Source organism: Capsella rubella, unplaced genomic scaffold (genome assembly GCF_000375325.1).
Source record: "Capsella rubella cultivar Monte Gargano unplaced genomic scaffold, Caprub1_0 scaffold_7, whole genome shotgun sequence".
NCBI classification, from domain to species: Eukaryota; Viridiplantae; Streptophyta; class Magnoliopsida; order Brassicales; family Brassicaceae; genus Capsella; species Capsella rubella.
The window spans coordinates 16,921,717-16,949,591 of record NW_006238917.1 but is presented as its reverse complement, the minus strand read 5'-3'; the positions used below and the strand labels follow the sequence as shown (position 1 = coordinate 16,949,591).

The following is a 27,875-nucleotide window of genomic DNA, read 5'->3' as shown; positions in this document are numbered from 1 at the left end:
TAAATATGTTCTTGGAAAAAGAAAAAAAGAAATTAAAATTTGCTTCAGCGCCAACAAACACAAAAACTATAATTTCCCTCTCTTCCCTTCTCACCTCTCATTCTCTCTGCCTCTTCATTCTTCTTCTTCTCCCCCAATTCTCAAATCTTTGAATCATCTTCTTCTCCATTGTTTCAAGAACTAGGGTTTTACACATCTACCAAACCCCATTCTTCTTACGTACGTCAAAGTCAAATCTCTCGTTCCGATCATCTTTCCCAAGACCTGAATCTCAAGAAACCAATCTAGGGTTCCGATTTCTTACTTCTCTTTCTTCTCTGATTCTTGTTTCATTCTTTAAACCTAATTCAAGATTGCTCTGTTTCAGGAGAAAAAGAAATGGAGAACGTGAGGGAGATTGTAGAAGTTAACGAACCATTGTTGCAAGAATCATCATCAGAGAGCGATGGTAATGGAGGAGAATTCAACGGAGCTTCATTTAGTGGTGCAGTGTTTAACCTAGCTACGACGATCATTGGTGCTGGTATCATGGCTCTGCCTGCTACGATGAAGATCCTCGGACTTGTTCCAGGAATCTTCATGATCGTTTTGATGGCTTTCTTGACCGATACTTCGATTGAGTTCTTGCTTAGGTTTAGTAACGTAGGGAACCAGAGATCTTACAGTGGCGTGATGGATGAGTCTTTTGGCAAAACTGGGAGGATCATGTTGCAAGTTTCTATTCTTGTTAGCAACATTGGTGTTTTGATCGTGTATATGATCATCATTGGTACGTTTTTTTACTTATCTTTGGTTTTAGATATTAGGGTTTTGGGTCTAGTAGATTGTGTTTAGAACTCTGGTTTTGTTTGGATATGTGAAGGTGATGTTTTGGCTGGTAAGAATGAATATGGAATCCACCATGCTGGTATGCTTGAAGGATGGTTTGGGATTAATTGGTGGAACAGGAGAACTTTTGTTCTTCTCATTACAACTATCACTGTCTTTGCTCCATTGACTTGCTTCAAAAGGATTGGTTAGTGTTCCTCTGTAACGAGTTTCATGTTGATAAGCTTAGAATGTTATGGAGTCTTTAAGTCATGTGGTCTTATTGCAGATTCTTTGAGATTCACATCTGCCTTATCAGTTGCTCTTGCGGTTGTGTTTCTTCTCATCACTGCGGGGATTACTATGATAAAGCTGTTCACTGATGGTTTGTTGATGCCAAGACTTCTACCTAATGTCACTGACTTGTCTTCATTCTGGAGTCTCTTCACTGTTGTTCCAGTGCTTGTCAATGCGTACATTTGTCATTACAATGGTATATGAAGATGCTTCTTTGTTGCTAAGTTTGCATTTGAAGAAAAGAACAAGAACTGATTATGTTGTCGATTGGTTTTTGTTTCCAGTTCACAGTATACAGAACGAGCTTGAAGACCCATCTAGGATCAAACCTGTTGTTAGATCAGCTCTTGCGATGTGCTCTTCTGTTTACGTTATGACAAGCTTATTCGGATACCTCTTGTTCGGAGATGGTACTGTCGATGATGTTCTTGCGAACTTTGACACAGATCTTGGAATCCCTTTTGGTTTGATTCTGAATGAAGCAGTGAGATTCAGCTACGCAGCTCATCTCATGCTTGTGTTCCCTGTTGTCTTCTATCCTCTGCGTGTTAACATCGATGGTCTCTTTTTCCCTACTGCTCCACCACTTACTTCCTCTGAGTCTGATCTGAGGTTTGGCTCTATCACTGCTGGTCTCATTGCTGTAATCTTCTTGGGAGCAAACTTCATTCCAAGCATTTGGGATGCTTTCCAATTTACTGGAGCAACTGCTTCTGTCTGCATTGGTTTCATATTCCCTGCTGCTGTTATCTTAAAGTAAGATCCATTGATTCATAAGCTAAGAGAAATTGGTTTTGGAACCTATGATGGATCATCATTTGAATGGATATTTTCTTTTCAGGGATCGTCATAACCAAGCAACAAGACGGGACAAGACTATAGCCATTTTCATGATCGTCCTTGCGGTTTTCTCCAATGCAATCGCCATTTACAGTGACGCCTACGCCTTGTTCAAGAAGAACTCATACATATTCCCAATATGAAAAGCAGAGGTTCTGTTTCTTCTCTCACTCACTCTATGTGAAAGAGTTATTAGTGTGAACCACATGAGATTAGTTGTAGTTACTCTGTATATAGAGAGAAAGAACAGTTTCTTTACTTCTATTCTTGTACATTGAAGAATTGTAAAAACTTGAGAAACTACAAGATGTTCAGATTTTTTACACCATCTTAAGACGTTAATGCCTTTATGACTTTGAATATAAGAAAGACTTCGAACAGAGAGAGAGAGAGAGAGAGAGAGAGAGAGAGAGAGTCCCATAAAACAATATCTAAAGTAAAATATTGTTACAATGTCATTGAGTGAATACAATAAACAGCAACAAGTGTCTATTATGAGTCATTATCGCACAACTCCAAAAACAGAGTTGAAATGAAAGAGCCTGAAACAGAGGCTAAAGAAAAAGAAGTAGAGAAATGAAGACAGTGATGACTATTTCCATCTCTCTGTTCTTTGTGCTCACTTGCTTGAATCAGCCTGAGAAGGGAAGCATGGCCTCCACACAGTTTCTTTACCAATATCCATCAATGCTATACCTTTTCTTGTCAATTTCTCTCTAATCTGATCACTTTTCTCAAACTCTTTGTTCTTTCGTGCTGTTATCCTTTCTTCTATTAACTGCGTAATATCTCCTTCTCCCAGTTCTGCTCTTTTTAGTGTTTTTAGTTTCATTTCCTGCAAAATCTCGGCATAGCTCAGAGTAGTGAGCAAACCAAGTACATCAAGAACTTCCCTTGCTGCTTTCTCAATCTCGACGAGTGACACGAGCATCGACATTCGCTGTTTCTTCTGCATTTTCTGAAAATTTGGAAATAACAGACAAATTTGGTATGCATAGTTTGTGAAGGCAAGGAAACACATATAAAGAAGAAGACAAGAGGCAAGAACCTTGAGCTTGCTGAGTGAAGCGTTGATGAATTTCAATGCATCTTGGTAAGCACCCGTAAGTATATGAGCCGTATTCAAATCGTCTAACATCTTTGCTTCAAATTCACTTTTCAGCTTCTTAATGATGTCTTTGGCTTCTGGAGTCTGTTCAGCTTTTCCACCATCTTCAGACATTAATTCTCGATATGGTGACAGACCTTCATCAAGATCTTGTAAAGTCTGATAAAAAAATATCAGATGTTAAAGTCAGAACTGAATATAACTTATGACATTTCGTCTCACTTTCAATTTTTATGTTCTCAGATAAAGCATTGCAACGGAAGAGAGGCTGATCAAATTGTTGAATAATTTAGAACAGATCTGAAGCACTGCACCTGGTAAACATAGTATAAAGCTTCTGACGAATACTCTAGCTGTGACTCTGAATAGCTTAGAGGAGATCGGTACTGTGCACTCATCAAGAAGTGCCTCAGAGCCAATGGATGGTAGTTATCTGTCATCTACGCAGATTAGAACAAAAATTGGAAACCTGTTAATAATTCTACATTTAGCCATGGGAACACGTCCAAAGACATATTGAATTATTATACTAGAAGCAGGTAAGAAGTATACTTCTCTAATTGTTTTGAAGTTTCTCTTTGATTTTGCCATCTTCTCGTTACCGATAGTGACATGCCCATTATGCAACCAGTAATTCACTCCACTATCCTCACATGCAGCACATGTCTGGGCAATCTCATTTTCATGATGCGGGAATTTCAGATCTGCACCACCCCCATGAATGTCAAATTTCGGAGACAGATAATGAGCACTCATTGCACTGCACTCGATGTGCCATCCTGGTCTTCCTGGACCCCATGGACTCTCCCAACTTGGCTCATCAGGTTTTGCAGCCTGCATAGATTTATGCGTAAACCTCACTTCATCATAAGCTGGAAGCCTCAATTTGGAGATTCAAAGATGAAAAATTAAAGGATTTTGATTCTCAAACCTTCCATAATGCAAAATCAGCAGGGTTGCGCTTTCTCGAATCAACAGCAACACGCTCACCAGCTCTAGTATGTTCTAACATTTGCCCAGATAATTTACCATAATTTGGTGATTTGTCGACCGAAAAGAACACATCACCTTCCACAACATACCCACAATCTTTCTCGATGATCTGTCATGCAAGCATATGGATAATAAACATTGCTGTCAATTCCAACAATATTTTGTATCACATCTTTCAACCAACAATATTTTAAGGAGACCAAACAAAAAAGAAAGAAGAATGAGTTCTCTTATCAAGGCAACATACCTTTTCAATCATTTTTATAATGTGGTCCATATGGTCACTGACACGAGGCTGGTGGGTAGGAAGCAGGCACTGAAGAGCAGCCATATCTACCAAATATTCTTCGCAAAACTGATTACTCAATTCTAACGGTTCCACTCCACTCTCATTAGCACGTTTGATGATCTGCAGAGATCCCAAAATACAGATTCTAAAACATGATATGAACACTAAACATAAGCAACAGAAAGCGACAAAGACAACAGTAGCTTTCATTCGTTCACTACTATCCATTGGGAAAAAGGAATTGCACTACAACAAGAAAATTCTTGTTTAAATCAGAATGTCAATAAAGTTGTAAGCTGAGCTATATAACCTAAACGACATCAAACAAGAAAAAAAATCATACCTTGTCATCAACATCTGTGAAATTGCGTACAAAATTAACTTCATAACCCAAATGCTTTAAGTATCTGCATATGCAATAACAAATAAAAGTAGAGATAATTAATTGCCAAATCCACCAAGAACATTCCTTAATCAAAATCTCAAACTAGATAAGAAACTAAACCCATATACCAAAAATTCAAATATTCTTATCTTCAAATCTAAGTTACGAGATCAGGTCTAAGAACAGCATATGCCCAAATATAACCTCATCGATCTAACATATTCGACTCACCAAAAACTTAGCGTAAGCAATTTCTTAAGAGAGGAAGAAGAGACCTGTAAAGAACATCGAAGGAAACGGCGGCGCGAGCATGGCCGATATGGCTGAAATCGTAAGCTGTGATACCACAAACGTACAATCCGATTTTTCCCGGAGTGATCGGAATCAACACTTCTTTCTGCTGCGTCATTGTGTTGTACAGCTTCAATTCCATTTTCTCCGCCTCCATATCTCAAAATCACCACTCCACAACCACAGCTCCACGGCGAAGTGAACCAAAAAACCCTTTTTCCTGATTCCTTTGGTAACTTCTGTTTTTTTTTTTTTTTTTTTGACGTTACTTTCGTTTTTGAACAGTTTACGTTTGAAGATAAAAATATCAAAACAGACCTAAATCTGCGGCCCAGCCCGAACCGGCCCAGCCTATTTGTTTTTTTATCATTCCGGACCAGCCCATTTAGATCGCTATTTGCCGTTAGTTTATAAAACTAGAGAGTCCGGATTCGGATTCGGATCCGGAACCCGTACCCATACCCGATCCGAGATACACTTGCCGCCTCCTTTGATCTCTCTTTCTATTTTCTTTGGCCAAGTTTCTGAATCCTCGCCATCTGCGCAACCATGACTACATCGGCGATGGATCCTCCGCCGCCGCGAAACCCTAGCAATGATTCCGAACCTGAACCAAACACCGCGTCAATTTCTCAGAGCGACGAATCCTCAACCGTAACTGAAGTCTCGGCGATGAACCCTCCACCTCCCAGGAACCCTAACACACCTGATCTGAAGACAACGGAAGTAGTAGAGCCCAAGCTAATTGAAGAATCTAAGGTCGATTCAGTCGCTGTAGAAGAGAATAAGCCAGTTCGTACTCGAACCGTGAAGCAGAGTCCTGTCCCTTATACTATTCCGGAGTGGAGTGGCCCTCCTTGCCACCAATTTCAGCTTGAAGTCCTCAAGGAAGGCGCCATTGTCGACCAATTAAACGTGTACGTAACTCTTGTAAAGTTGTTGTCTTTGAGCAAAAAACTTGGGTTCTGGTTCTAGTTCTCGTTTAGGTTGTGATTGAATTATGAAGGAAAGCATACTTAATTCGTGTTTTTTCTCTTTGCAGCCATAAGAAAGGAGCTTACTTGTTTGGACGTGATGGTATCTGTGATTTTGCTCTTGAGCATCCCTCAATTTCTCGGTTTCATGCTGGTGATTACCTTACTGTTCAATGTTCATATCATAGTGTTATTGATTTCAATTGGATTACGTTTTTATGATTGTTTTGTAATGATTTTTGTCAGTTATTCAGTACAAGAGAAGTGGAGCTGCGTATATATATGATCTTGGCAGCACACATGGAACAACTGTTAATAAGAATAAGGTGTTCTATCTTTGGTTTCAATATTATTATTCTCTTGATTGAGCTTTGATAAGCTGGCTTATAGTGTTTTTCTCTCGGTGTGTTATGATTTTTGCAGGTAGATAAAAAGGTTTTTGTGGATTTGCATGTTGGTGATGTTATTCGCTTTGGCGGGTGAGTATATATTTCTCTTCAGCTCATGATGATTACATTGGTAGTTTTTGCTTTGATTTTCCTGAGGTTTTTCTTTGTTTTATATGTAGTTCGACTCGATTATACATTTTCCAAGGACCCTCAGACTTAATGCCACCAGTAAGAAGATACACATTTCCCTTTACTCAAATTTAATTTTTGGAGTTGTTTTGGCATCTACCTTATTTGTTTGATGTCCTGTTAATTTACTTGTGGTATTGATTTGTAGGAGAAAGACTTACAATTATTCAGAGAAGCAAAGATGAGAATGGAAATGTCAGAACGAGAAGCTTCACTGCGACGAGCAAAGCAGCAAGCATCCATGGCTGATGGTGTTTCATGGGGCATGGGGGAAGATGCTATTGAAGAAGAAGAGGTAAAAATGACAAATCCGTTGGTGTTGTGGACTTTAGAGTCTCACGTTTCCAGGATTTTTGAAAACATTCATTCTGACTGACCTTGTTTCTTCTATAATTTGGACATGAAGGATGATGTTGAGGAAATCACGTGGCAAACATATACTGGAGAACTCACTCCAAAGCAAGAAAAAACTAAGGAGAAAGTACTGAAACGATTGGAGAAGGTTGGTTTTTTGTTCTCAGTGACTTATCTCCAATGCAAAATTATATATTTATCTGATGCTTCTTAGTGACCTGAGTCTCTTGGATTCTCATTATAATTTATGGACGGTTCCAACTTTCCTTTATTCATAAATGTTTTATAGACTGCTCCCACTATGCGTCATCTTTATAGGAATGTTTACTTCTGTGTAGATTGGCCATATGAAGAAGGAAGTTGCAGCTATTCGAGCCAAAGACATATCTCAGGGTGGATTGACACAAGGACAACAAACACAGATTGCCAGGAATGATCAGAGAACAGCTGAGGTAACCGTTTTGTCAATATGAAGTATCCTTATGACAATTTTTTATTTTTGGTTGCAAAACTCTTTATCTGATTATACTCTCCATTTCTATTAAACGTATGATAGCTTCTGGAAGAACTTGAGAACTTGGAAGAGACACTGAATGACAGCATCCGAGAAAGTTTGGGTGCGAAAACAGGGAGAAAACCCCAAGGAAAGAAGAAAGGAATGGTCGAAGATGAGGAAGACTTGTCGAGGTAATCTTTCTCATGTCTCGGCTATTTTTTCTCTTAACGGATCGTGTGGTATGCGTACCGGTGCTTCAATCAAAGGCTGCTTCAAAAATTCCAACTCCATATCTACACCTTCATGTAAAACTATAGCTTGTGTATGTTGATTCTCATATGGACTATTATGTTCGTTTCAGTGATGAAGATGACTTCTATGACCGAACCAAGAAGAAACCATCAGCACAGAAAGGCAGCGAAAACCAAACTGTAGAAACTGTTGATTCACTTCTAGATAAGAGAGACAATGTCTTAAAAGAAATAGAAGAAAAGAATGAACAACTTTTAACAGAGAAGAATAAGATGGAGATAGAGAAAGTCACAGAAGTTGCATCAGGAGACTCCCTTGATGCCCTTGATGCATACATGACCGGGCTTTCTACAACACTTGGTAATTAATTTACTTCTTATTTAGTGTCCTTTAGTTTATATTTGTTTTTCAGTTTACTTTTAGGAAAAAACTTGTGAATGATCTCACGGAATTTTCCTTTTATTGGTGTCAGTGCAAGATAAAACCGCTCAGATCCAGCAAGAGTTGTCCACTCTTCAGTCAGAATTAAGCAGGATCTTGTACCTTCTAAAGATTGCTGACCCAACCGGAGAAGAGGTTAAGAAAAGGGAGTTGAAATCACAAGAACCAAAAATCATGAAATCTGAAAAACCTCCTGTAGAAAAGAAGACAAGTCTACCTTTGAAACCAGCTGATCCTGTTGAGCATAATGAAAAAGAAGTGAGCAAAGAATTATTGGACTCAGACAATAAGCCTGAAGTAGAAAAGAAAGCAAGTGAAACAGCTGAAGAGAAGAAGACCACTGTGTATGTTCCATCAAAACCCCAATGGCTCGGATCCGCTGCAAATAAAGCCACAATGGAAGAGAAAAAAACTGAGATTGTAGCTGCTACTACTGATAGCATAGATGATGCTGATGGGTTTGTTGACTATAAAGATAGGAAGAAGATTCCGCTAACCACCACCACCGGAATTGAAGGTGCAACAGGATTGATAATAAGAAAACGTAAGCAAGAAGACAAGAGTGAAGAAGAAGATGATAAGTCAAAGGAAAAGCAAGCAGAGGTCATGGCACAAGACGCAGTTGCTCTCTTATTGAAGCATTCTGTAGGACATCATGCAAACAAAGAAGACGAAGAACTCAGTAAACAGGAAGAAAATAAGCAAGGAAGTAGAAAGAAGAAGAAAAAGACGGCTAAAAAAGAAGTTGATCCTGATAAACCAGAATATCTTAATGAAAGCACAGATTATGATTCATGGGTACCTCCTAAAGGTAAAGCAGCCATGTTTAAGAAATACATTATGCATTTTAAATCCAATCCAGCTAATGAGTAATGCATTAACTTGAAATGTGCAGGTCAATCTGGCGATGGGCGAACTTCTCTTAATGACCGTTTGGGATATTGATCGAAGAACGAGTTCGCAGAGCAAACTATGGAATTGAGGAGAGGTTGAAGCGACTTTAACATCTGTCAAGTTTTACATAACTCGTAGTCGTCTGGTTATTTCTTGGTCACACTTTTGTAAATTCATACACCAAATCCAGACCTTTCCTGGTTGATTTTTTATAAAGGAAATTTTACTTCCGACTTAAATGTCTCATAAATATATATTTTTACTAGGGTGGGCCAATAAACAATGCTTACGAGTTACGTCTGTGGTCTCCCTCTCTCTCAAAAGTCTATAATGTGGATAAGCCTTTTTATCATATATTCCATTCGTAGAGGCTAGAGCTTTCTTATCCAAACACAAACTTATCTCACGACCTTTCTCTTATGGTCTCTTCTCGATCTTGGAGACACAGCGCCTTCCCCAGCTTCCATGGACAAGATATTCGTAAGACTTTTCTCTCTCATTTATGCAAACAGTTTAACTCAAATGGGATTACTGTGTTTGATGATCAAGGAATCGAGAGAAGCCAAACCATAGCCCCTGCTCTCATACAAGCGATTAGAGAATCGAGGGTCTCAATCGTGGTGAACTATGCTTCCTCGAGCTGTTGCTTGAATGAATTTGTGGAGATCTTGAAGTGCAAAAACGTAGTGATGCCAATCTTCTCCGAGTAGATCCATCTGATGTAAGGAAACATAATGGAGATTTTGGGAAGGCCTTCAAAAAGAGATGGATCCATGCTTTAATCGATGTAGGCAATATAGCCGGAGAACCGAGAGGATATGACGATAAAGCATGTACATCTGGAACAGTTGTATGCTTTAGCTGATCAGACTACTTGGTTTGGTCCTGGAAGTAGGATTATCATCACAACAGAAGAAATGATCTTTTGCAGCAAAATGGTATCAACAATGTCTACTATGTGGATTTTAGAACAAGTATAAAGAGTATGGACGTGGGAAACAAAGTTAAAAGAGAGAATAAGTGACAACCAAGACAAGAGACATGAGGAACAAAGAAGATAAGGATTAACATCGAGGGGAAACAAAGTTAAAAGAGAGAATAAGTGACAACCAAGAGACGTGAGGAACAAAGAATCTAAGGACTAGCATCGAGCCTTGACCTGTCTCGACTTCCAGTGATTCCATGGCAATCTCCCGCTATAGCTGTTCCTGGAGGATACGATGTGTTTAGTTTTACAGGAGTGGAGTTAGAAACCAAAGCTGAGCTTGTTACCTACTACATTGGAGGGATCGATTCAGTGTAAGGAGCAGCCAATAATGTACAATGTACTTGTGATCTAGTTTTAATATTTAGAAGTTGATGATTAAGTGATAAAAGTGTTTATTGAAGAGAAAAGTGAGAAGCTTTTATTGAAGTGTTTCAAGAACTAACTACATTTTCTTCTCCAATGCAAACTATACTTTATTCAACATGTTCATCATCAGTAAGGTTAAGCCAAATCAAACTCATTCTTTGGCAGCTCTTTCTCCACTTCTCTCACTCTTCTCTCCACTATCACGTTGATCCTCCACAACACAATCTTACTTTCCCACTTCATGCCTTTGATTACATAGAGTCTCCAAAGCAAACCCTTAAGTAACTTGTATTGACTCGTACTGTACCATTCCAATTGCTTACACAAAATCCTTTCCACATCTCTGAAAGCTCTCCTCACAAACCCAACTTCCATATCTCTTTCCACAAGCTTTCTCACTGAATCTATCATATTATGTGCAATCTCCTTAACTGTTTCAGCACAACTTGGGATCTCTATCAAGTGAACTGCTGCACAGAAGGCACCAGTAAAGGCCCAAACCCAGCAACTGTTATCTACCAACAACTCTGTTGGTGGTGGGTCTAGTCTTGTGATTATCTTCGGGAAAAGCTTCTCTATTATAGAAATCACAAAATCGTCTTCAACAAGCGCCATTGTTAAGCACTGGAAGATATAAACCGCTCTCTGAAACTCTGTTTTACTAGATGCAATATAATCTCGTAGCTCATACCATATCTCGTCTTGGTTTATCAACACCTCATACGCAACGTGGTTCACCACCTCACCTAAGACTTTGAACATACTGTCAGAGATTCTTTCCTCATGTAAACAAGACATGACCAATGTTTGGATTTGTCTCATCTCTGCAATGTTTATTTGCACTTTCTTTGAACTGTAACCAGAGAGTAAGACATTGAGCCGTCTGATAGCTATCTCTCTGGACCTATCTTCAAGATCAGTGGAAGCAAAGATCTTTAAGACTTGTAGTGAAGATAAATTCTTCAAATGGTCATACCAGACACGGTCAAACTCTTGTCTAGGATTCCAAACATCATCACTCTGTTGTTCTGTCACCAACATTTTGATCTTCCTCACAATCTCCTTGGTCTTTGTTCCAACTACTACTCCTTCGATCTCGTTCATGGAAGCCACCACGAAATGGCATTGATTCTCATTATAATGATACAGACTCATGTCTCGTGAGAAGAACCTCTTGAAATCTTCAAGCCCTCGTACCAAAAAATGTTCCTTTTCATTATTCACCAACTCAAACACTGAATTCACAACATAGGCAAGCTGAGGAACCATTAACTCCCGTATAGCCTTGATCGTCATACTTGTATTCGAAATCTGAATCCACATTTTAACAAGAGTTTGTATAGCCAAACTCCAATCTCCAACTCTATAAAGATCAAGAAAGACATTATCAGCTTTCTGCAAAATCGTATTCAAGAACCTTTCGATGAACTCTTCGTAGACCAGTGGCAAATCTACGAAGACGTGAAAGGCCTTGACAGGTTCATGACTACTCGCTAACGTTAAGATACAGTCACTGAGCTCGTCCCATTTGCCATTATGCAACGTCACAACATTGTAAGCTACAACACAAACGATTCTTCTAAGAATCTTGATGTCAGATTCTTTGGTTTCTTTCCTTGTCAAGCAAGAAATCACAACGGGCTTGATCTCATAAAGCGCGTCGAGAGAGAGTTTGAAGTTGCGGTATCTGAGATCGGTGAGGGTTTCAGAGAGTTGATAGATCGATCTGAATCTTGTGACGCCATTGGAAGAACACTGGAAGACCTGAAGAAGCTTGAGGGTTAAGCAATCGGGGAAATAAGAGACCAAGAAATCGTACAGAGCACGAGCTGTTTTGTATTGTTCGGAGTCTTGATGCTTGAAGAGATGATCTACGACCATAGCTAAGTCTTCGTGGCTTGGACTCACAATAATGTCTCTCGCTTTCAACTGAAGACTCATCAAAGATTCGGCCATTGCACTTTCTCTCTTCGTCTCAGAATGAAACTTGTGCAAGATTTTGTTGTTAAGGTTTTTGCGTTTTTGCGTTTATTTTAACTTAAACTTGAAATTTAATTCGGTTTGAAATTTTAATTAACTCTAGAAGTGTAGATAAATGGCAAATAATATTAATTGTTTTAATTTATCAGCCGAATATCCAACCCAAAATTTTATTGAAATTTAAAATACAGTAAAATATCTATAATTTAATACATAGATAAATTAATAATCTCTATAAATTAATAAATTTCTCCAGTTCCAAATTGGGACAAGTGTAATTTTAGTTAGTTTTTTTGAAAATCCTTTGTAAATATATGGTCTCATTAATATTATAAATTAATAATTATATAAAATTATTAATATATATATATATATATATATATATGTAAAAAATTTAATGAACTATAACTATAATGTTGTTAACTATTCTCAAATTTACATTAATTTTTGTTAGAATTCAATTCTAATAGATTGAAAAACAACAAGATCAAAACTCACAAGGTTGTACAAGGTACTAACAACATATTTCAATGGCCTATAAAAGGTTTTAAAATATTTGAAAGGTACTTAAATGGTTCTATATGATTTTTTTTTTACAAGGCATTCAAATAATTTTACGAATGGGGTTTTATGCATGTTATTCCAAAGTTTAGAGCACATTTTATTGTTCGAATAATTTCAGTAAGAAGTTGAGAAATATGTCACTATTATGCTTAAACAGTAGTTCACCGCTCCACGTTGATTAATAAATTTTAAATAAGTTTAAACGTATCGTAAACAAGATATTTCCCAATTGATGACAAAGAAAAAAGATATTTCCCAATTTATAAAGAGAATTTTTGAGAAATACCCCTTTTGGTGTACCCCTTTTTTAAAAATACCCCCCTTTTCTATTCATTTTCAAAAATACCCTTTTTCAAATATGAAAGATTATAAACTTTTATATGGTTGATAAGGTACATCAAGATCATCATTACTACTGGAAGACTAAATCTAAATATTTAGAAGGTTTTAAAAGGTTCTAAACGGCTTTTATAAGGTTTTTAAAAGGTTTACACAGTTTTTATAAGCTTTTTATATGATTTTTAAAAAGTATTTATACGGTACTTATGATATATATATATATATATATATAAATTTACACACATGTAAAGATAATTTGTGTCTATAAATATAAGTTTATGCATATTTTTTTGATAAATTTCAATTTTTATTGTGACTTTTTGATAAAATTAGAAAGAGGGGTATTTTTAAAAAGTCGTATTGGAAAAGGGGTATTTTTGAAATTTCCCCATTTATAAAACCGTTAAGTACATTAGAAATCATTTTAAATATCTTACAAGGTATCTGAGTTTATAAAATCTTTTAAAGATGTTATAAATATATGTGTTTGATGAAAAAATGATGTTTATTTATAAACCACTTAAAATACCTTATAAAGCTCTTACATACTTTATAAATATGGTTTGATGAAACAATAGTTGTGGGATGGTATTCAGATTTATTGGAAAGACATATGTTGCATTCATTCTGAATAAATGCACAAGATTTGACTCAGATAATAATTATATATAAAATGAGTGGTAGACAATCATTATTTCTTGCCAAAAACATATTTTTGTTCGTAATTAAGTTATGTCATTCAGTGAAGCCGAATCCAAATTGATATCAAAAATATGTATGCGTAAAAGCTAATTGTATTCTTCTTGCTTTTAAAGATTTGTATCAGGTCTTCCAATCAGATTCTTGACCAAATAGTAAGCTTCAGATGATTGTTTAACTATGTTTATTGCCTCTTTCTTGTGAGTGAGTTTATGCTCGGTCAAGAATTTATCTATGAATGTGTTGGTCACGAGAGATCGAATAACCAACAACACATCCAAGAAGGAAAACATCGTTTGTCAAACCTTTCACTTTATTCTTCTTTTGGGTTTGTTATGGTGCATACTGCCTCTGTTTCTTCAAGGTTTTATTGTCCTTGTCAAGCTTTCCCATGCTCAAACCTCCAAGTTTTGGGGTAATCCCCCTTTAGAGATTATATAAAACTATCCAGCTTTATATTTCTATGAACAATTCCACAATCACGCAAATATGCGACACCGACCATTACGACTGACTAGATCATAAAAAACACTTAAAGACAGTAAAGAAAAAGTCTAAAATTATAAATGTTTAAATATATTATAAGTTTAAAATAATATAAATGGGTTATATTGCATGACATGTTTGAATCGGTATTACTAAAATTTAAAGTATCATTATTCTGATACTTAAACACGAGTTAAATTCTTATTTTACAATTTTTAATAGTTATTAGATAAAAATTTAATAAATTTCAAAAATAAATAAAAAAATTCTTTGTCGGCAAATTAAATTTTAGTCTTATATTAAAAATGTTCACGGTCATAAAATTTCGTTATACAAGTATACCGTGATTTAGGAATAGTTTTATATTTTCTGAATATATAATGTTTGCGAAAATATAATATTAGGAATGATTATAGATTTTATTTGGGAAGAAAATATTCAGAAGAAGCAAAGTTATGTGCTAGTTAGTGTATATGTCTACTTATTTATTTATGGGTGTATTGGAATTTTAGTACATTTTAAAAATATAATTGGAAAGATAGTACATACACTATTCAAAATTAGGAAAGTAGTCGTAGGACCTACAATGTGAGATAGAGATTATGTGAAATAGAGATAAAGAAGAAGAGGGAAAATGACAAAAGGGTATTTTTTTTTCTTTTTTTTTTTAATTATTTTTTTAAATATTTTGTTTATTATCATCACCCCAAATTTTTAATAATTAAAATATTAGGGATTATAACTTTGGTTTTTAAAACTTTTTTGATACATAAAAATCCATGTTTTTTTCTCTTTAATTTGATATGCATTTTGCTAAATTAATTTTAAATAAATTTCATATATATATATTTATTTGTACAATTTAGTATGTGTACAGACGTATTTGTACAGTTTAGTATATGTACAAACGTATATGTACATACGTATTTGTACAATTTAGTATGTGTACAGACGTATTTGTGCAATTTATTATGTGTACAGACGTATTTGTACAATTTAATATATGTACAAACGTATATGTACATCTGATTAACTGTACAGATGTAAACGTACAGTTTATTGATTGTACGGAAATATAAAAATTTATACATTTTTATTTATATAGCTAGAAAAAGTGTACATATAATATTATGTAGTATTTTTATTATTGTACATAAATATATTTTTGTACAACTGTACAGAAAATATAATGTACAAATTATATTATATAATTATTCTAATGGCATATTCGTGAATAAGCTGTTTTCAGAGTCTTTAAAAGTCATTGAAATAGTATCAAATAGTGAAAATGTACTACTTTCCTAATTATAAATTGTATATGTATTAGTTTTATAATTATGTTTTTAAAATGTACTACTTTTCCAATTAATCCTTTATTTATTTCTAAATAGTCCCCAACTAATGTTTGATACTAAAGATTAATTTATTTGTAAATATTCCCCAAATATAACGTGAACTTGGAGGCCAAGAAAACCTATGTATTAAGAAGTCCAATAGAGATAGAAGAGGAGACGAAACACAAAAGTTTTTCTCTTAGGGATTCAATAACAATGGCACAGCTTATAATCAACCGAGTCTTTAAACCCTCAGTCTGCAAAAACATCCTCGTAAGCTTCTCTTTGCTATGTAATAATTCAGTTTTGTCTTTTAACTTTTTTGTTCTTGGTCGTTGTCTCTGAACTACGTACTTGAACACTTATATGGCATGCAGAGACACACAAACGTTCGTATGTTCTCATCTACAACACACTTCTCATCTCAACCAGCCTACCCGTTTCTATTGATTGACTACATCCTTAACTTCCCACAGGATGGTCGTGTAATAACATGCATTTCACCCTATAAGGCAAACGAAGTCCGTATTCACGACAAGGAACTCATTAAGGAGGTCTGTGATGCCATGACTGTCGGATTCTCACGTGATGGATTAGGATACCGCTTATCGTGGAATCGAGTTGTCATCACTTATAATCCCTCCGACCCTGAACTAGACGACGTGACCGTTGATCTACCTTCTCTACCCACCTTTACCAAGATCCATAACCTAACCATGTCCTCTTTACCTGTCCGAGATAAAGATTGGGTCGTGGGTGTCAAGTTATCAGGATCTAGGATAAGTCTCTGTAGGCCTTATGGTAGTTCTAAGTGGATCAACATCAAAGCCAAGTGTATAAACCCTAACTCGACCTTAATGTTCTCCAAGACAGATCAAAGGTTCTACATTCCAGGTCTTGGTGGCAACTTCTTGTGCTATTTGGATCTCAACTCTAAGGAGAATGACCAAACCAAGTTCATCGAAATGCAGTTTGACAAACTTCCAAAGTCTGTGTTTGAGAAGGTTGCCAACTTGAGTTCATGTTCCAAGACAGACCATCTTGTGGAGTCACCCACCGGTCAACTTTTCCTCGTCAAGTGGTATGGTACTATAGTATCTAATTAACTTTGGTGTTAACCATTTATTTTACCTTATTGGCTCTATCATTTTTTTGAAGGTACGGTGCTGACATGGAGAACTATGAAAGCAAAACACTGCAGCATGTAACAGAAAAGTTCACGGTGTTTAGAGCAAATGAGAAATCGGAAAAATGTTATAAGACTATGACATACACAGAAGATATTGGAGATCTTTGCATTTTCGTTGGACATAGTGAGGCTTTCTGTGTTCTGGCTAGTTCGTCTCGTGGACTCAAGCCTAACTGCATCTATTTTGTTGGCCGTAACTTTGGTGTTTATGATCTCACCACCGGAACGTGCACGCACTTCTTAACAGAAGAAGAAGTTCCAATAAAGAACTCGCGCTTCCCTTACTGGCCTTGTCCATCGGCTCTCTACTAGCTAGCTAGCTCCTAATTAATCACTATGGCTCTTGCACTTGTGTTTGCTTCTCTACTAGTTTTGTTATCGTTCTCTTTTCCCATGCTATCATTGAAGTTCTTTTAGTCTATGTTTCTTTGATTACCCAACATATTGTTAGGTAACCTTAAATTTCCATACACTCCTCTTAATTAAATTCAAACTCGAGCATTTTGGTGTGGGAAGAGACAAAGATAGTGCACTAACTAAGAGCATAATTTATCATGAAACAAAGCATTTTTAAGTTTTATCACTAAGCGTTGGTAAGCACAAGAAAATCTTGTGAAGTATAAAAGGCTCGAGTTCATTTAAAAGTACTATAAAACTTCTTTAGAATATGAATTTGTAATAGCGAACAAGAGCAGCCGCCAGCATTTTGTAGCCTTATTAGAGATTTGGCATAAGCTAGTGATTCTATTTCTAGTGACTCTCATGCATCAAAACCATATATTATATTTACGAGACAACGAGAGTTAGGGAACATAATCATTAATAGAGACTATTGTAAACAAAGACTTATGAGAGGAAAAGACCAAAATTGAAGTGGTTGGGATTGTGGAATAAATATATAGTACTGTATAAAATAAGAGAATTGAAAGGAGACATTTAAGAGAATGAAATGACACGAAATAAGCAAAAGATCTTGGTGAGAGTTTAAATGAGGATGGTCCTCACATAACTATATATGACTATTTATAGAGACAGTCATGTTCTAATATCATTTCTCGGCCGTTGGTCCATCTTTATCAGCAGCCCCGGCCGAGGCTTTATGCATCAAATACTATCATGTGACATATATGTGTCCTTAAGTGACACAATTAGTGAATTAGACCATGTGCATTTTCTAATGAATAAACTAAATGAAAATGTAAAAATATAATAACTTATTAATTTTAAACATCAAGAATCGAATCTTAAGGTTTCGAGAAAGGAGAAACCCATGAGACTCTCACATGGTGACCGCATTCATGTATAAATATATATTTTGATATGAAATATATATAATAAGTAACTAAATATGTTTAATAGAAATTTTTTATAATTTAAAATAAGCATTCGAATAAAATTGGATTAAAATATTTATTTACATTAAAAATAATATTATTGTATTGATGAAAAAGCTCAATAGGTTTCTTACCAATGAACACACAAAATCAAGAAAGAGTTCTCAAATTTCTCTACACTATACAAATTCATATTATATAGATGCGAGACACAAACCAATGCACATGCTCTTATAAAAAATGACGTAAAGCTTACCAATTCCATTTAAAGAGTGTGATACTTCTTCACTATATTGTATTACTCATTAATCTTAACGATGACGTAAAGCTTATAAACTCAGTTTGAGTATAACTATGTTATAAGTATTATGTTATATAGTATTTAAATTTGGTATTTGTTACTTTATATAGTAATGTTGAATGCAATTCAACACATTAGATATGAACATGACATTTAATAAACCACAATAAATGTTACTACAGTATATGTTTTCCAAAAAAATAGCATAGCATTTATTTAGAGAGTTTAAATAGAACCTTTCTTACAATTGATTTTCGAATACTTATACGTAAAATAATCTTGAATCTTCAAAAACATTTTTTAAGATTTTTCAGAAAATATCCTGAAAGTGGCATTTCATAACATCTTTTTTATTGTTTAATTACTACGAACGAAGACATTACATAATTAACCAATATAAGATTTTACGAAACTATATTGTAAAAAATTTTAAATATTAACATTTGAAAATCCTAGTATTTCATAAGATATAATTTACGCATTTAAACAATCAAATTGGATAACCACTTATTTTTCTCTCAAGTAATTATACTTCTTAATTAACATCTTTAATTTCTAAATTAAATATACTTGCAAACTTGTCCACAAATTCTTCTCGTCCCATATGTGGTGTGTAATGAGTATCGTCATGACATCATCTGACATGTTGCCTTGATGTAGTTGTCGGTAAAGTTAGTATGAAAATATCATTCATTAGCAAATCGTGTGAAAATGTTATTCATCATGCCTAGCTTATAATTAGTGTATTGAATTATAAAGAACCCATCACAACTTCCTCATTTAGTTCTTCTAATACACAATGGCCTCAATAAGCTTAGTTCAAGCTTCTATAGCCATCGTTTCATTAATCCTTTGTTTCTTCTACCACTTCAAGAAACCTCATAAAGGCTTCCTTAGAAACTGGCCAGTTCTTGGGATGCTTCCTAGTCTACTCATGGAGTTCCATCGAATCTATGACTTTAGCGTGGAGATTCTCGAGAACTCTAACTTGACGTTCGCATTCAAGGGACCGTGGTACTCTGGAATGGATATGGTTTTCACGGCTGATGATAAAAATATTCGTCATATAATGAACTCATCAAACTCCTCCAATTACACCAAAGGTCCTGACTTCAAAGAAGTGTTTGATGTTCTTGGAGATGGGATACTCACTGCGGACTCGGAGCTATGGAAGAGTCTAAGGAAAGTTTCCAAAGCCATGGTCGACCACCAAGGGTTTCAAAAGTTGTCAATGAGTACCACGAGGAAAAAACTCAAGGACGGGCTTGTTCCTCTCTTTGATCATATTGTGGAGAAAGAAAAGGTCGTGGACTTGCAAGATGTGTTCAGGAGGTTTACGTTCGACACAACTCTAATGACAGTAACTGGCTGTGATGATCCTAGATCTCTCTCCATTGAAATGTTAGAGGTTGATGAGTTTGCAAAAGCTCTCAACGATATAGGAGAAGGGATTATGTATAGGCATGTTAAGCCAAAGTTCTTGTGGAAGCTTCAAAGATGGGTTGGATTCGGACAAGAGAAGAAGTTGTATGAAGCTCACGCAACTTTAAATCGAACTTGTAAGAAGTTCATATTAGATAAGAGAGAAGAGGTAAGATCAAAAGAGTGTTCTAGTAAAGAAGGTGAGGATCTTTTAACATCCCACATGAAGCTAGATTCAACCATGTACTTGAAGTACCATAATGATGAGAAGTTTCTTAGAGACACCATGTTAGCTTTCATTCTAGCCGGAAGAGATACCACTGCTTCTGGTCTCACTTGGTTCTTTTGGTGTTTGTCCAAAAACCCTCATGTTGTCACAAACATTCGCCAAGAGATCGACTCAAATGGAGCTGATGACCCCGAGAGGTCGTCTTATGATTCCATGGAGTTCTTGAACAAACTAGTGTACTTACGTGGTGCCTTGTATGAAGCAATGAGACTTCACCCTCCTGTTCCATTCGAACGTTTGTCTCCCATAAAACCAGATGTGCTCCCAAGTGGGCATAGAGTTGACCCAAGTATAAAGATTTTAATCTTTATTTACGCGTTGGGGAGGATGAAAGCAGTATGGGGAGAAGATGCTTTGGATTTCAATCCCAAGAGATGGGTTTCAGAAACAAGAGGGTTTAAAGAAGTGTCTTCCTCCAAGTTCTTTACGTTTAATGCTGGTCCAAGAGCTTGCTTGGGTAAAGAGGTAGCTATGACACTAATGAAGACAGTGGTCGTGGAGATATTACAAAACTATGATATTGAAGTTGTCCAAGGCCAAAAGATTGAACCAGCTCCTGGTCCTATCCTCCGCATGAAGCATGGTCTTCGAATCAAACTTACTAAAAGATGTTCATCTTCTTCAAAATAATTACTCAAAAACATTTTTCTTTTGGTTATACTTTTGGGTTTCTTTTTATATGATTCTTTTTCCTTTTTAGGATTAAAAAGAGTCACAATTGTTACATTCATTCATACGATATGCATACAAAACCATAGCATCGTTTGGAAACAAAAAAAGAAGTTATCACCATACATATATCATCAAATTAATTATTGAAGGAGAGGTTTTCTTTTTTTTTTTTAAATAGAAAATTTTGCAAACCAACTCTCAACTAATTTAGTCAATCAAAAGCATTAAATGGTTACACTTATCAATCAGTTTGACACACAGAGTCACTTAAACAGTTAAACGACTTGGAAGCGATCGTCCTTCCGTGTGCTGCTTCGGTAGGCTTATTTGAGACATCCCATAACGTCATTTATTATGCATTAGAGCATACTTCCTTTTTTTAAAAGATGATTTTCTTAAGAGATAATTTAAAAAAAAAAAATAATTGTTTTAACTTATCAATACTGTACATGATTAATTAAAATTTACAAATTTTAAAGTAAATAACTATTATTGATTTAGAATTTTTCAAAAACTATGAATCACAAAAAATAATGTGTTTTCTTAATAGTATGTGTGAAAAATCTTAAAAAATTATCTTTTAGGAACGGAGGGAGTATCTAATACTGTTTCATACTACTTTTTTTTCATTCACTTTTCTTTAATTTTGAAGATGATGAATGATATGAAAAATTAAATTATCGATGGTGGTTCTATTTCATTTTCAATATAAATGATTGAATAGTGTTTTTATATTTGAAGAAATGCTATTCACATTTTTCTTATTTTAAAAGTAAATCATTTTTATTTATAAAAGGATCTAAAAAGATTATAATAAGTTTGTATTCAGTACCAAACAAATGATTTATCTCTTTTTTGTTTAATCAATTTAAAAAAATTATATTGTTATTTTACCCAATCCATTCAATAATAACATGTATATCAAATAAAAGAACAAACAACATAACAAATAGTTAAACCTAAAATACATAATTATTATTGAAATGATATAAACATGATGTAAAGATGGAACGGATATATCTTTTAGTCAAATCTTGACAAAAAGAGCACCACGTATAAAACTTTGAGGTCACTTCTTGATGTGATATTTGGAAAGATACTATATAAGTTTATATTCTATGCTTTGATCTTCAGTCTAAAGGATATAAAGAAAAAAAAAGAGCAACTGTGCTAGTGGTTCTCACCTCTGCTGCTTTCTCATCAAATCCGAGTTCGATCCGGAAAATTTATTCAATACTGCTTTATTATAACCTAATGGTCTACTTTTGCAAACACATGTAATAAAATCAACCACAACTAATGATTTTCCATATTAAATATATTAAATAAGTTAATATTGATAAATTTATATTGGTAATAATCAAACAAAATGTGGGTTATTCAGAACAAGTTAGGACATGACAATAAAAATAAGAAAAGTCCGACCTTTTTGTACGTACATAATTTCTTCAACTTTTCTAAATTCCAATGGGTTCAATGTGGAAGTCTATATATACTTCCTTGTTAGATTAGCTGGGATATATGAAAAGTTAGTTAGAAAAATGTCATTTGGCTCATAAGACCCTTACAAAACTCTCTAAGATGAACATAATGGATAGACGAGCTGTAACGGATTTGCATAATCATGTGGAAAATATAAGGAAGCAAAGAGGGCCGAAGGGCAAAAGCAATATAGTGGATTTGGAGCTAAAAAGAAAAGGTAAATGCATGGTGAAGGGATTCAAAGAAATAATTAAACTTGTATATGCAAGTTCTTGACCAATTGAGAAGAAACTGAGTTAATGAAACTTATACAATGAATATTTGTAGTTATTAAAATTATTTTTGGAGTTTTTTTTAAAAAGATTTTGGTTGAAAACCTCCAAATCACAAAAAAGCGAAACAAAAAAAAAATCTGTAAAAATACTTCCTCATGTTTGAGTATCTCTTCTCATTCGGGCACATTGATCCAAAAGTCTTATATAAGCTCAACCTCCATGGCTAGCTCGATACTCGTCAATATATATATATATATTTTTTTCACATTTTCTTAACTTAATCTATGAACACTAGTCATATAATTAATTATTTCTAAAATGGTGAATAAATTTTTCAAACAATGTATAGCCATTTGTTTTTTTTCCCGTAGGCATCCACAAGAATACACTATTTGACGTTTATTAGATGAAGTTAGTGCTGGGTTTCTGTTTGATTTTGACTATCCTGCTACATGTGGTTGCGTTAATGACATTGATCCTACATAATCACAACCAACAACGCCGCGTTGAAGTCATGATGGTATTATTTACGACAACAAATAGAATAATAGTTTATTTAGTTTTTGGTCTTGACCTTCTTGACCTACTCACAATGGTTTTTGGATTTTGGTTTTCGGTTTTGATTTTGGGTGTAGTTTTTTATTTTTATTTTAACTTAATGAAAGTTTCTTTAGTTTTAGTTTGATGGATTTATATTTTTCTTTGCACAAAAAATGAAAAATTAATAATAATGTGATGGGTTGTCTTTGAAAAATTGTTAAAATACACTTCAAAGCTAGAATCATTTTTTTTATCTAAAAAATTTTGGTTTTTCAAAAATATTCATTGGTACAACTAAAATTAAAAACCATTTGAAAAACTACAACCATTTAAGACCTTAGTTTTACTTTACATTATCATATTTACATTAATTTACTAAATACCAATCTGTAAGTGAACCCTTATCATTCCCAAAGCCAATCTTTATACAAAACAGTGAGAATTAAAAAATTGAAGTGAGCTATTCAAATTTCTTAATTATGCTTTTGTTACTCGAAAATTCACATTCCATAATTTATCAACCTTACAGCTTGTCTTAGGCCTTATCCGTTTTTTAATTGGGCCTTTGGGCCTCCTCTCACAATATTTCTTTCATCTTAGGCCTTTCTCGTTTCTAACGCTCGTTTCTAACGCTCGTTTCTAACGCTCGTTTCCTTTTTCCCCTTAATCACAGTCTCTCTCGTTCGTTCGCCGGAGTTTTCGTCTCGCCGGAGTGTCGATTTCTTCCTACTTACTAGGAACTATGAACTCTCCTGACCTAGATGAGCAATTAGACGGCGACGTATACAGTAACTTGCCTTCTCGAAACGATTCTTCAACAGGGAGGAGAAATCGAAGCTCGGGTAGATCGAAACATTCAGAGACAGAGCAACGAAGAAGAAGCAAAATCAATGAAAGGTTACTGAAATTTTCGAAAAGTTTAGATTTTTATCTATTTTCCTTAAATGGGTCATAAAAGGTAGAAGCTTTCCATAATTTATGATTCTTGGTGATACAGGTTTCAGAGTTTAATGGAGATTATACCTCAGAATCAGAATGATCAGAAACGAGATAAAGCTTCTTTCTTATTAGAGGTTAGGAAATGTATAGCTTTTGAACATAACATGTGTTTCAGAATCAGAATCATGTTTTATCAGTTTTTGTGCTTTTATGTTGTTTCATCAGGTTATAGAGTATATTCACTTTCTTCAAGAAAAAGTTCAGATGTATGAAGGTTCTCAACAATTGTGGTGTCAAACCCCAACCAAATTGATTCCTTGGGTATATTCATTCTCCTATCTTTGGTTGGTTTCTTTTTTCTTGTCTGTAGTGGTCTTTTTGATAACTGTTTCATGTAACTTTGATGCAGAGAAATAGTCATGGGTCTGTTGTTGAGATTGGTGACCATCCTCAAATCGTTTCAAGTTATGATAAAGTTGCTGCTTCCTCTGGTTTGCTCTTAGATATGCAAAATTCTTTGGATTCTGATATCGACTCAGCAGTTAGTACCAAGATTCTTGAACACAGTCCTACTTCAGCAGTTTCATGTTATGTACCTACCGAGCCTTTTTCGCAGTTTGTTCAGCATGACTTTTGGCAGCCAAAACCAAGCTGTGGATCAATTACTTGTAATACAAATGAATTGGTAAACTCGGACGAAAAAACATCACCCAGCTTGTCCACTGTCTGTTCACAAAGGTAAGATTTATGTGGAAAGAAAGATTTTGTTTGTTCTTTAATTAATCCATTGTCTTTAATAGGAAGTGTGAGTTAGTTTACAGTTAAGGATGTAAAGTCATTTCCTGCCTGTGTAAAACTTATGGCTTTTCTAGGAACTCTTACAGAAGTTGCCTAGGTATAACCATAATTCAAATTCTCTCTTTGGAATAGTGCTATTCCTCTTAAATAGGTGGTGATTTGTTAGGTACGCAAAGATCCTAACTGCTACTGTACGTTGAACAGACTCATGGTTCTAAAATGGAACAGTTGGAGGAAATTTAGATGGATATATTTGATGGAAGCTTTTAATTTAATTTTGACAGGGTACTACACACACTGACTGAAGCGTTTAAGTCATCTGGTGTCAACATGTCAGAGACTGTGATTTCTGTGCAGTTAAGCCTTCGGAAAAGAGCAGATCGAGAGTATTCTGTTACTGCTTTTGCTTCTGAGGTATGCCTATGGTATTTTTTACATTGGAAAAGAAGTTCACTACTATGCACAACTGCAATTGATTCTTATATATTTAGGCCTGTTAATCCGAATTTGTATTTGATGTTTTTATCTACTTTGCTAGGATAAGTGTGATAGAATCGCGGATGAAGAAGGGAATTCTCCTACTGAAACGAGAAGCTACTACAAAGACCTAAGTAATTCTCCGAAGAGAATAAGACAATAAAAAACCTGGTTTTCTAGTTTCAACTTTATTACTGTTTGATAATTTTGTTATCAGCTAGTAGGGTTCAATTCTTTTTAAGGTATCAGTAGGTTTAGACTGGTGTATTTAGTTGTGATCTGCTACTTCTGTCAAACTGCAACTATTCCCATGATATAGTAATGACTAAGCAGAAAATAAGAGATGTAGCAACTTTCAGAAATCCATAAGCAGAGATTTCTCCGTTTAATAGCATATTTTCAAGTCTCTTAGATATATAACTTCTTGCCTTTTCTTTCCCACACTGATGTACTCAAACTAGTAGTACAAACTAATAACTGGGGAAATATCTTGTAATTGTTGTGATTAATGATATGTCTAGATCATGGAGTGAGTTTGATTTGATAGAAGAGAGTTTTCGGAGAAGTAAATTTGATATGAGCCTTAATATGTAGATCTATATGTTCAGGAACAGATGCAATATTCTGTAGAAGTTAAAAACTCATATTTATTCTTTACCCTTATGTAAATATGACTATCATATACAACAGATAGTTTATCTCTCAACAGATATGTAAATGTTTGGTGTATATATTATGATACTCTTGTTCAATTAAGGAGGCTGCTTGTTTGCTGAAGAAGATGAACCAGGAGGAGGGCCAGGGTTGCGTGGTGGTGGGAAGAATGGGAATGGAGGAAATGGAAAGATCGATGGGGGTGGAGGAGGGGGAGGAGGAGGTGGCGGTGGTGGATTGAAGCCTGGAAAGATTGGTGGCAGTGGAGGAAAGAGAGACCATGGCGGAGGGGGAGAGGGAAGAGGAGGACGAGGCTGAAATGGATTTGGAGGGAATATTGATGGAGGAGGAAGAGCTGGAGCTGGAGGAGGCTGAGGAAATATTGGAGGGAATAATGATGGAGGAGGGGGAGGAGGCTGAGGAGGTCGAGGCTGAAATGGATTTGGGGGGAATATTGATGGAGGAGCGGGAGGAGGCTGAAGAGGTCGAGGCTGAAACGGGTTTGGAGGGAATATTGATGGAGGAGTGGGAGGAGGTGGAGGAGGACGAGGCTGAAATGGGTTTGGAGGGAATATTGATGGTGGAGGAGCAGGAGGAGGCTGAGGAAATATTGGAGGAAATATTGATGGAGGTGGAGCACGAGGAGGCTGAAACGGGTTTGGAGGGAAAATAGAAGGTGGCGGTGGCCGTGGCTGAAACGGATTGGGTGGGAAAATCGAAGGTGGTGGTGGCCGAAATGGATTAGGTGGGAAAATCGAAGGTGGTGGTGCAAACGGGTTTGGGGGGAAAATCGAAGGTGGCGGTGCAAACGGGTTTGGAGGAAAAATCGAAGGTGGAGCAAACGGGTTTGGAGGAAAAATCGAAGGTGGCGCAAACGGGTTTGGAGGAAAAAACAATGGAGGTGGGAAAAATAACTTCTTGTCTTTTGGGTTTTTGTTTGACTTTGCTTTGTTTTGCAGGTGTCTTGGTGATCTCTTCTGTTTGTGTCGATGATCTCTTCTTCTTGCTTGCCTAATATGTTTCAGAATCCGTCTAGTCTTTGCACATCTCACCTCAGAGAAAGGACACAAAACCTGAAATTCTCTGTGATGACCTTTTGTCTCCTGTCTGAATCTGGTGCAATCAAGCTCACCTGCACAAATCCACAAAGAAGAAAACAAAAACTTCTCAATATAGTAAGGAGAAAAGTTTCTAAATACTAAAACCAGTTTGTGGTGATGATACCTGAAACCGAGAAGATCTTGTTGTCCTTACGATGGACAGTGCCAGGTAGAGTTGTAGCCACTGAAGAATAACTACTACTGAATGTTATGGTTGAGACAATGAAGATGAGGATGAGAAGAGAAGACATTTTTTTTGGAGCTCTGCTTTAGAGTTGAACGTGGTTTTGTTTTTACTCTGATGATATTATTACAAGACACTGAAACATGCCTTCTTCAAAAAGTGTTTTTGTTCTTTTCTGTCTCGTGATCCATCATTATTGTTTTCAGTTTCTGGGAAGACAAGGAACAGGATAACAAAAAGCCTTTGTATTTATCCGTTTGTTTATGATATAGTTTACTCTAATTTCTCGTAACTAATCTTTGAATATTAAAAAAAAAAAAATTGGTAATTGATTCTCTAAATTTATAAATGTGTACCTAATTAAATTTTCGTTTGGTAACTTCACTCAACTACACTAAGGGTCGTCTGAGTTAAGACCAACATAATCCAATCTTCACGAGAGTTTAATGTTGAAGAGTATTCCT

General features: G+C 35.5%; 8 protein-coding genes across 9 annotated transcripts; 5 read left to right on the top strand and 3 right to left on the bottom strand.

Annotated features, from left to right (window-relative positions):
• Positions 1-366: 366 nt before the first annotated feature.
• On the top strand, positions 367-2,283 carry LOC17879230 (amino acid transporter AVT6B). The gene is made up of 5 exons (XM_006282714.2): positions 367-769; positions 863-1,015; positions 1,097-1,300; positions 1,389-1,860; positions 1,946-2,283. The coding sequence occupies exons 1-5, from the start codon at positions 379-381 to the stop codon at positions 2,085-2,087; spliced, it is 1,362 nt and encodes a 453-aa protein (XP_006282776.1). The 5' UTR covers positions 367-378; the 3' UTR covers positions 2,088-2,283.
• A 69-nt stretch (positions 2,284-2,352) lies between these two features.
• LOC17879757 (cysteine--tRNA ligase 2, cytoplasmic) lies at positions 2,353-5,256 on the bottom strand. Its single transcript, XM_006283494.2, has 8 exons — positions 4,995-5,256; positions 4,678-4,741; positions 4,293-4,454; positions 3,984-4,154; positions 3,605-3,886; positions 3,367-3,492; positions 2,993-3,211; positions 2,353-2,902 (listed from the first exon to the last, which is right to left on the bottom strand). The coding sequence occupies exons 1-8, from the start codon at positions 5,165-5,167 to the stop codon at positions 2,564-2,566; spliced, it is 1,536 nt and encodes a 511-aa protein (XP_006283556.1). The 5' UTR covers positions 5,168-5,256; the 3' UTR covers positions 2,353-2,563.
• Positions 5,257-5,504: 248 nt separating this feature from the next.
• Positions 5,505-9,238, top strand: LOC17880976 (kanadaptin). The gene is made up of 12 exons (XM_006283140.2): positions 5,505-5,927; positions 6,053-6,138; positions 6,231-6,310; positions 6,408-6,463; positions 6,553-6,601; positions 6,711-6,857; positions 6,969-7,064; positions 7,255-7,368; positions 7,473-7,603; positions 7,774-8,024; positions 8,137-8,916; positions 9,001-9,238. The coding sequence occupies exons 1-12, from the start codon at positions 5,560-5,562 to the stop codon at positions 9,048-9,050; spliced, it is 2,208 nt and encodes a 735-aa protein (XP_006283202.1). The 5' UTR covers positions 5,505-5,559; the 3' UTR covers positions 9,051-9,238.
• Positions 9,239-10,488: 1,250 nt separating this feature from the next.
• On the bottom strand, positions 10,489-12,309 carry LOC17878359. 2 transcript variants are annotated; one of them, XM_023779043.1, is made up of 2 exons: positions 11,092-12,309; positions 10,489-10,911 (listed from the first exon to the last, which is right to left on the bottom strand). In XM_023779043.1, exons 1-2 carry the CDS (start codon positions 12,307-12,309, stop codon positions 10,489-10,491), a joined length of 1,641 nt encoding a protein of 546 aa, XP_023634811.1. The 2 variants fall into 2 exon arrangements, with proteins under 2 accessions (XP_023634811.1, XP_006282490.1); XM_006282428.1 differs by having other exon boundaries at positions 10,489-12,309.
• A 3,662-nt stretch (positions 12,310-15,971) lies between these two features.
• Positions 15,972-17,256, top strand: LOC17879026. The gene is made up of 3 exons (XM_006282575.2): positions 15,972-16,028; positions 16,133-16,836; positions 16,914-17,256. The coding sequence occupies exons 1-3, from the start codon at positions 15,972-15,974 to the stop codon at positions 17,254-17,256; spliced, it is 1,104 nt and encodes a 367-aa protein (XP_006282637.2).
• Positions 17,257-19,378: 2,122 nt separating this feature from the next.
• On the top strand, positions 19,379-20,920 carry LOC17877866 (alkane hydroxylase MAH1). Its single transcript, XM_006285164.1, has one exon. The coding sequence runs from the start codon at positions 19,379-19,381 to the stop codon at positions 20,918-20,920; it is 1,542 nt and encodes a 513-aa protein (XP_006285226.1).
• A 2,981-nt stretch (positions 20,921-23,901) lies between these two features.
• Positions 23,902-25,884, top strand: LOC17878254 (transcription factor BIM3). Its single transcript, XM_006285050.2, has 6 exons — positions 23,902-24,156; positions 24,257-24,332; positions 24,424-24,519; positions 24,608-24,936; positions 25,281-25,410; positions 25,535-25,884. The coding sequence occupies exons 1-6, from the start codon at positions 24,002-24,004 to the stop codon at positions 25,634-25,636; spliced, it is 888 nt and encodes a 295-aa protein (XP_006285112.2). The 5' UTR covers positions 23,902-24,001; the 3' UTR covers positions 25,637-25,884.
• Positions 25,885-26,082: 198 nt separating this feature from the next.
• On the bottom strand, positions 26,083-27,870 carry LOC111829226 (vegetative cell wall protein gp1). The gene is made up of 2 exons (XM_023777867.1): positions 27,352-27,870; positions 26,083-27,259 (listed from the first exon to the last, which is right to left on the bottom strand). Exons 1-2 carry the CDS (start codon positions 27,476-27,478, stop codon positions 26,226-26,228), a joined length of 1,161 nt encoding a protein of 386 aa, XP_023633635.1. The 5' UTR covers positions 27,479-27,870; the 3' UTR covers positions 26,083-26,225.
• Positions 27,871-27,875: the final 5 nt, after the last annotated feature.

Excerpts from the sequence above, each read along its gene's own strand:
- LOC17880976 (XM_006283140.2), top strand. The coding sequence starts at position 5,560 with ATGACTACATCGGCGATGGATCCTCCGCCGCCGCGAAACCCTAGCAAT. Across the intron at positions 6,139-6,230 it reads AATTTCTCGGTTTCATGCTG|TTATTCAGTACAAGAGAAGT; the intron begins GTGATTACCTTA and ends GATTTTTGTCAG. Across the intron at positions 8,917-9,000 it reads TTCATGGGTACCTCCTAAAG|GTCAATCTGGCGATGGGCGA; the intron begins GTAAAGCAGCCA and ends TGAAATGTGCAG.
- LOC17878359 (XM_006282428.1), bottom strand. The coding sequence starts at position 12,309 with ATGGCCGAATCTTTGATGAGTCTTCAGTTGAAAGCGAGAGACATTATT.
- LOC17877866 (XM_006285164.1), top strand. The coding sequence starts at position 19,379 with ATGGCCTCAATAAGCTTAGTTCAAGCTTCTATAGCCATCGTTTCATTA.
- LOC17879230 (XM_006282714.2), top strand. The coding sequence starts at position 379 with ATGGAGAACGTGAGGGAGATTGTAGAAGTTAACGAACCATTGTTGCAA. Across the intron at positions 1,016-1,096 it reads GACTTGCTTCAAAAGGATTG|ATTCTTTGAGATTCACATCT; the intron begins GTTAGTGTTCCT and ends GTCTTATTGCAG. Across the intron at positions 1,861-1,945 it reads CCTGCTGCTGTTATCTTAAA|GGATCGTCATAACCAAGCAA; the intron begins GTAAGATCCATT and ends TTTTCTTTTCAG.
- LOC111829226 (XM_023777867.1), bottom strand. The coding sequence starts at position 27,478 with ATGTCTTCTCTTCTCATCCTCATCTTCATTGTCTCAACCATAACATTC. Across the intron at positions 27,260-27,351 it reads CAAGATCTTCTCGGTTTCAG|GTGAGCTTGATTGCACCAGA; the intron begins GTATCATCACCA and ends GGATTTGTGCAG.
- LOC17879757 (XM_006283494.2), bottom strand. The coding sequence starts at position 5,167 with ATGGAGGCGGAGAAAATGGAATTGAAGCTGTACAACACAATGACGCAG. Across the intron at positions 4,455-4,677 it reads TCACAGATGTTGATGACAAG|ATCATCAAACGTGCTAATGA; the intron begins GTATGATTTTTT and ends GGATCTCTGCAG. Across the intron at positions 4,155-4,292 it reads TTATAAAAATGATTGAAAAG|ATCATCGAGAAAGATTGTGG; the intron begins GTATGTTGCCTT and ends CTTGCATGACAG.
- LOC17878254 (XM_006285050.2), top strand. The coding sequence starts at position 24,002 with ATGAACTCTCCTGACCTAGATGAGCAATTAGACGGCGACGTATACAGT. Across the intron at positions 24,333-24,423 it reads AAGCTTCTTTCTTATTAGAG|GTTATAGAGTATATTCACTT; the intron begins GTTAGGAAATGT and ends TTGTTTCATCAG. Across the intron at positions 24,937-25,280 it reads TCCACTGTCTGTTCACAAAG|GGTACTACACACACTGACTG; the intron begins GTAAGATTTATG and ends TAATTTTGACAG.
- LOC17879026 (XM_006282575.2), top strand. The coding sequence starts at position 15,972 with ATGGCACAGCTTATAATCAACCGAGTCTTTAAACCCTCAGTCTGCAAA. Across the intron at positions 16,029-16,132 it reads CAGTCTGCAAAAACATCCTC|AGACACACAAACGTTCGTAT; the intron begins GTAAGCTTCTCT and ends TATGGCATGCAG. Across the intron at positions 16,837-16,913 it reads CAACTTTTCCTCGTCAAGTG|GTACGGTGCTGACATGGAGA; the intron begins GTATGGTACTAT and ends ATTTTTTTGAAG.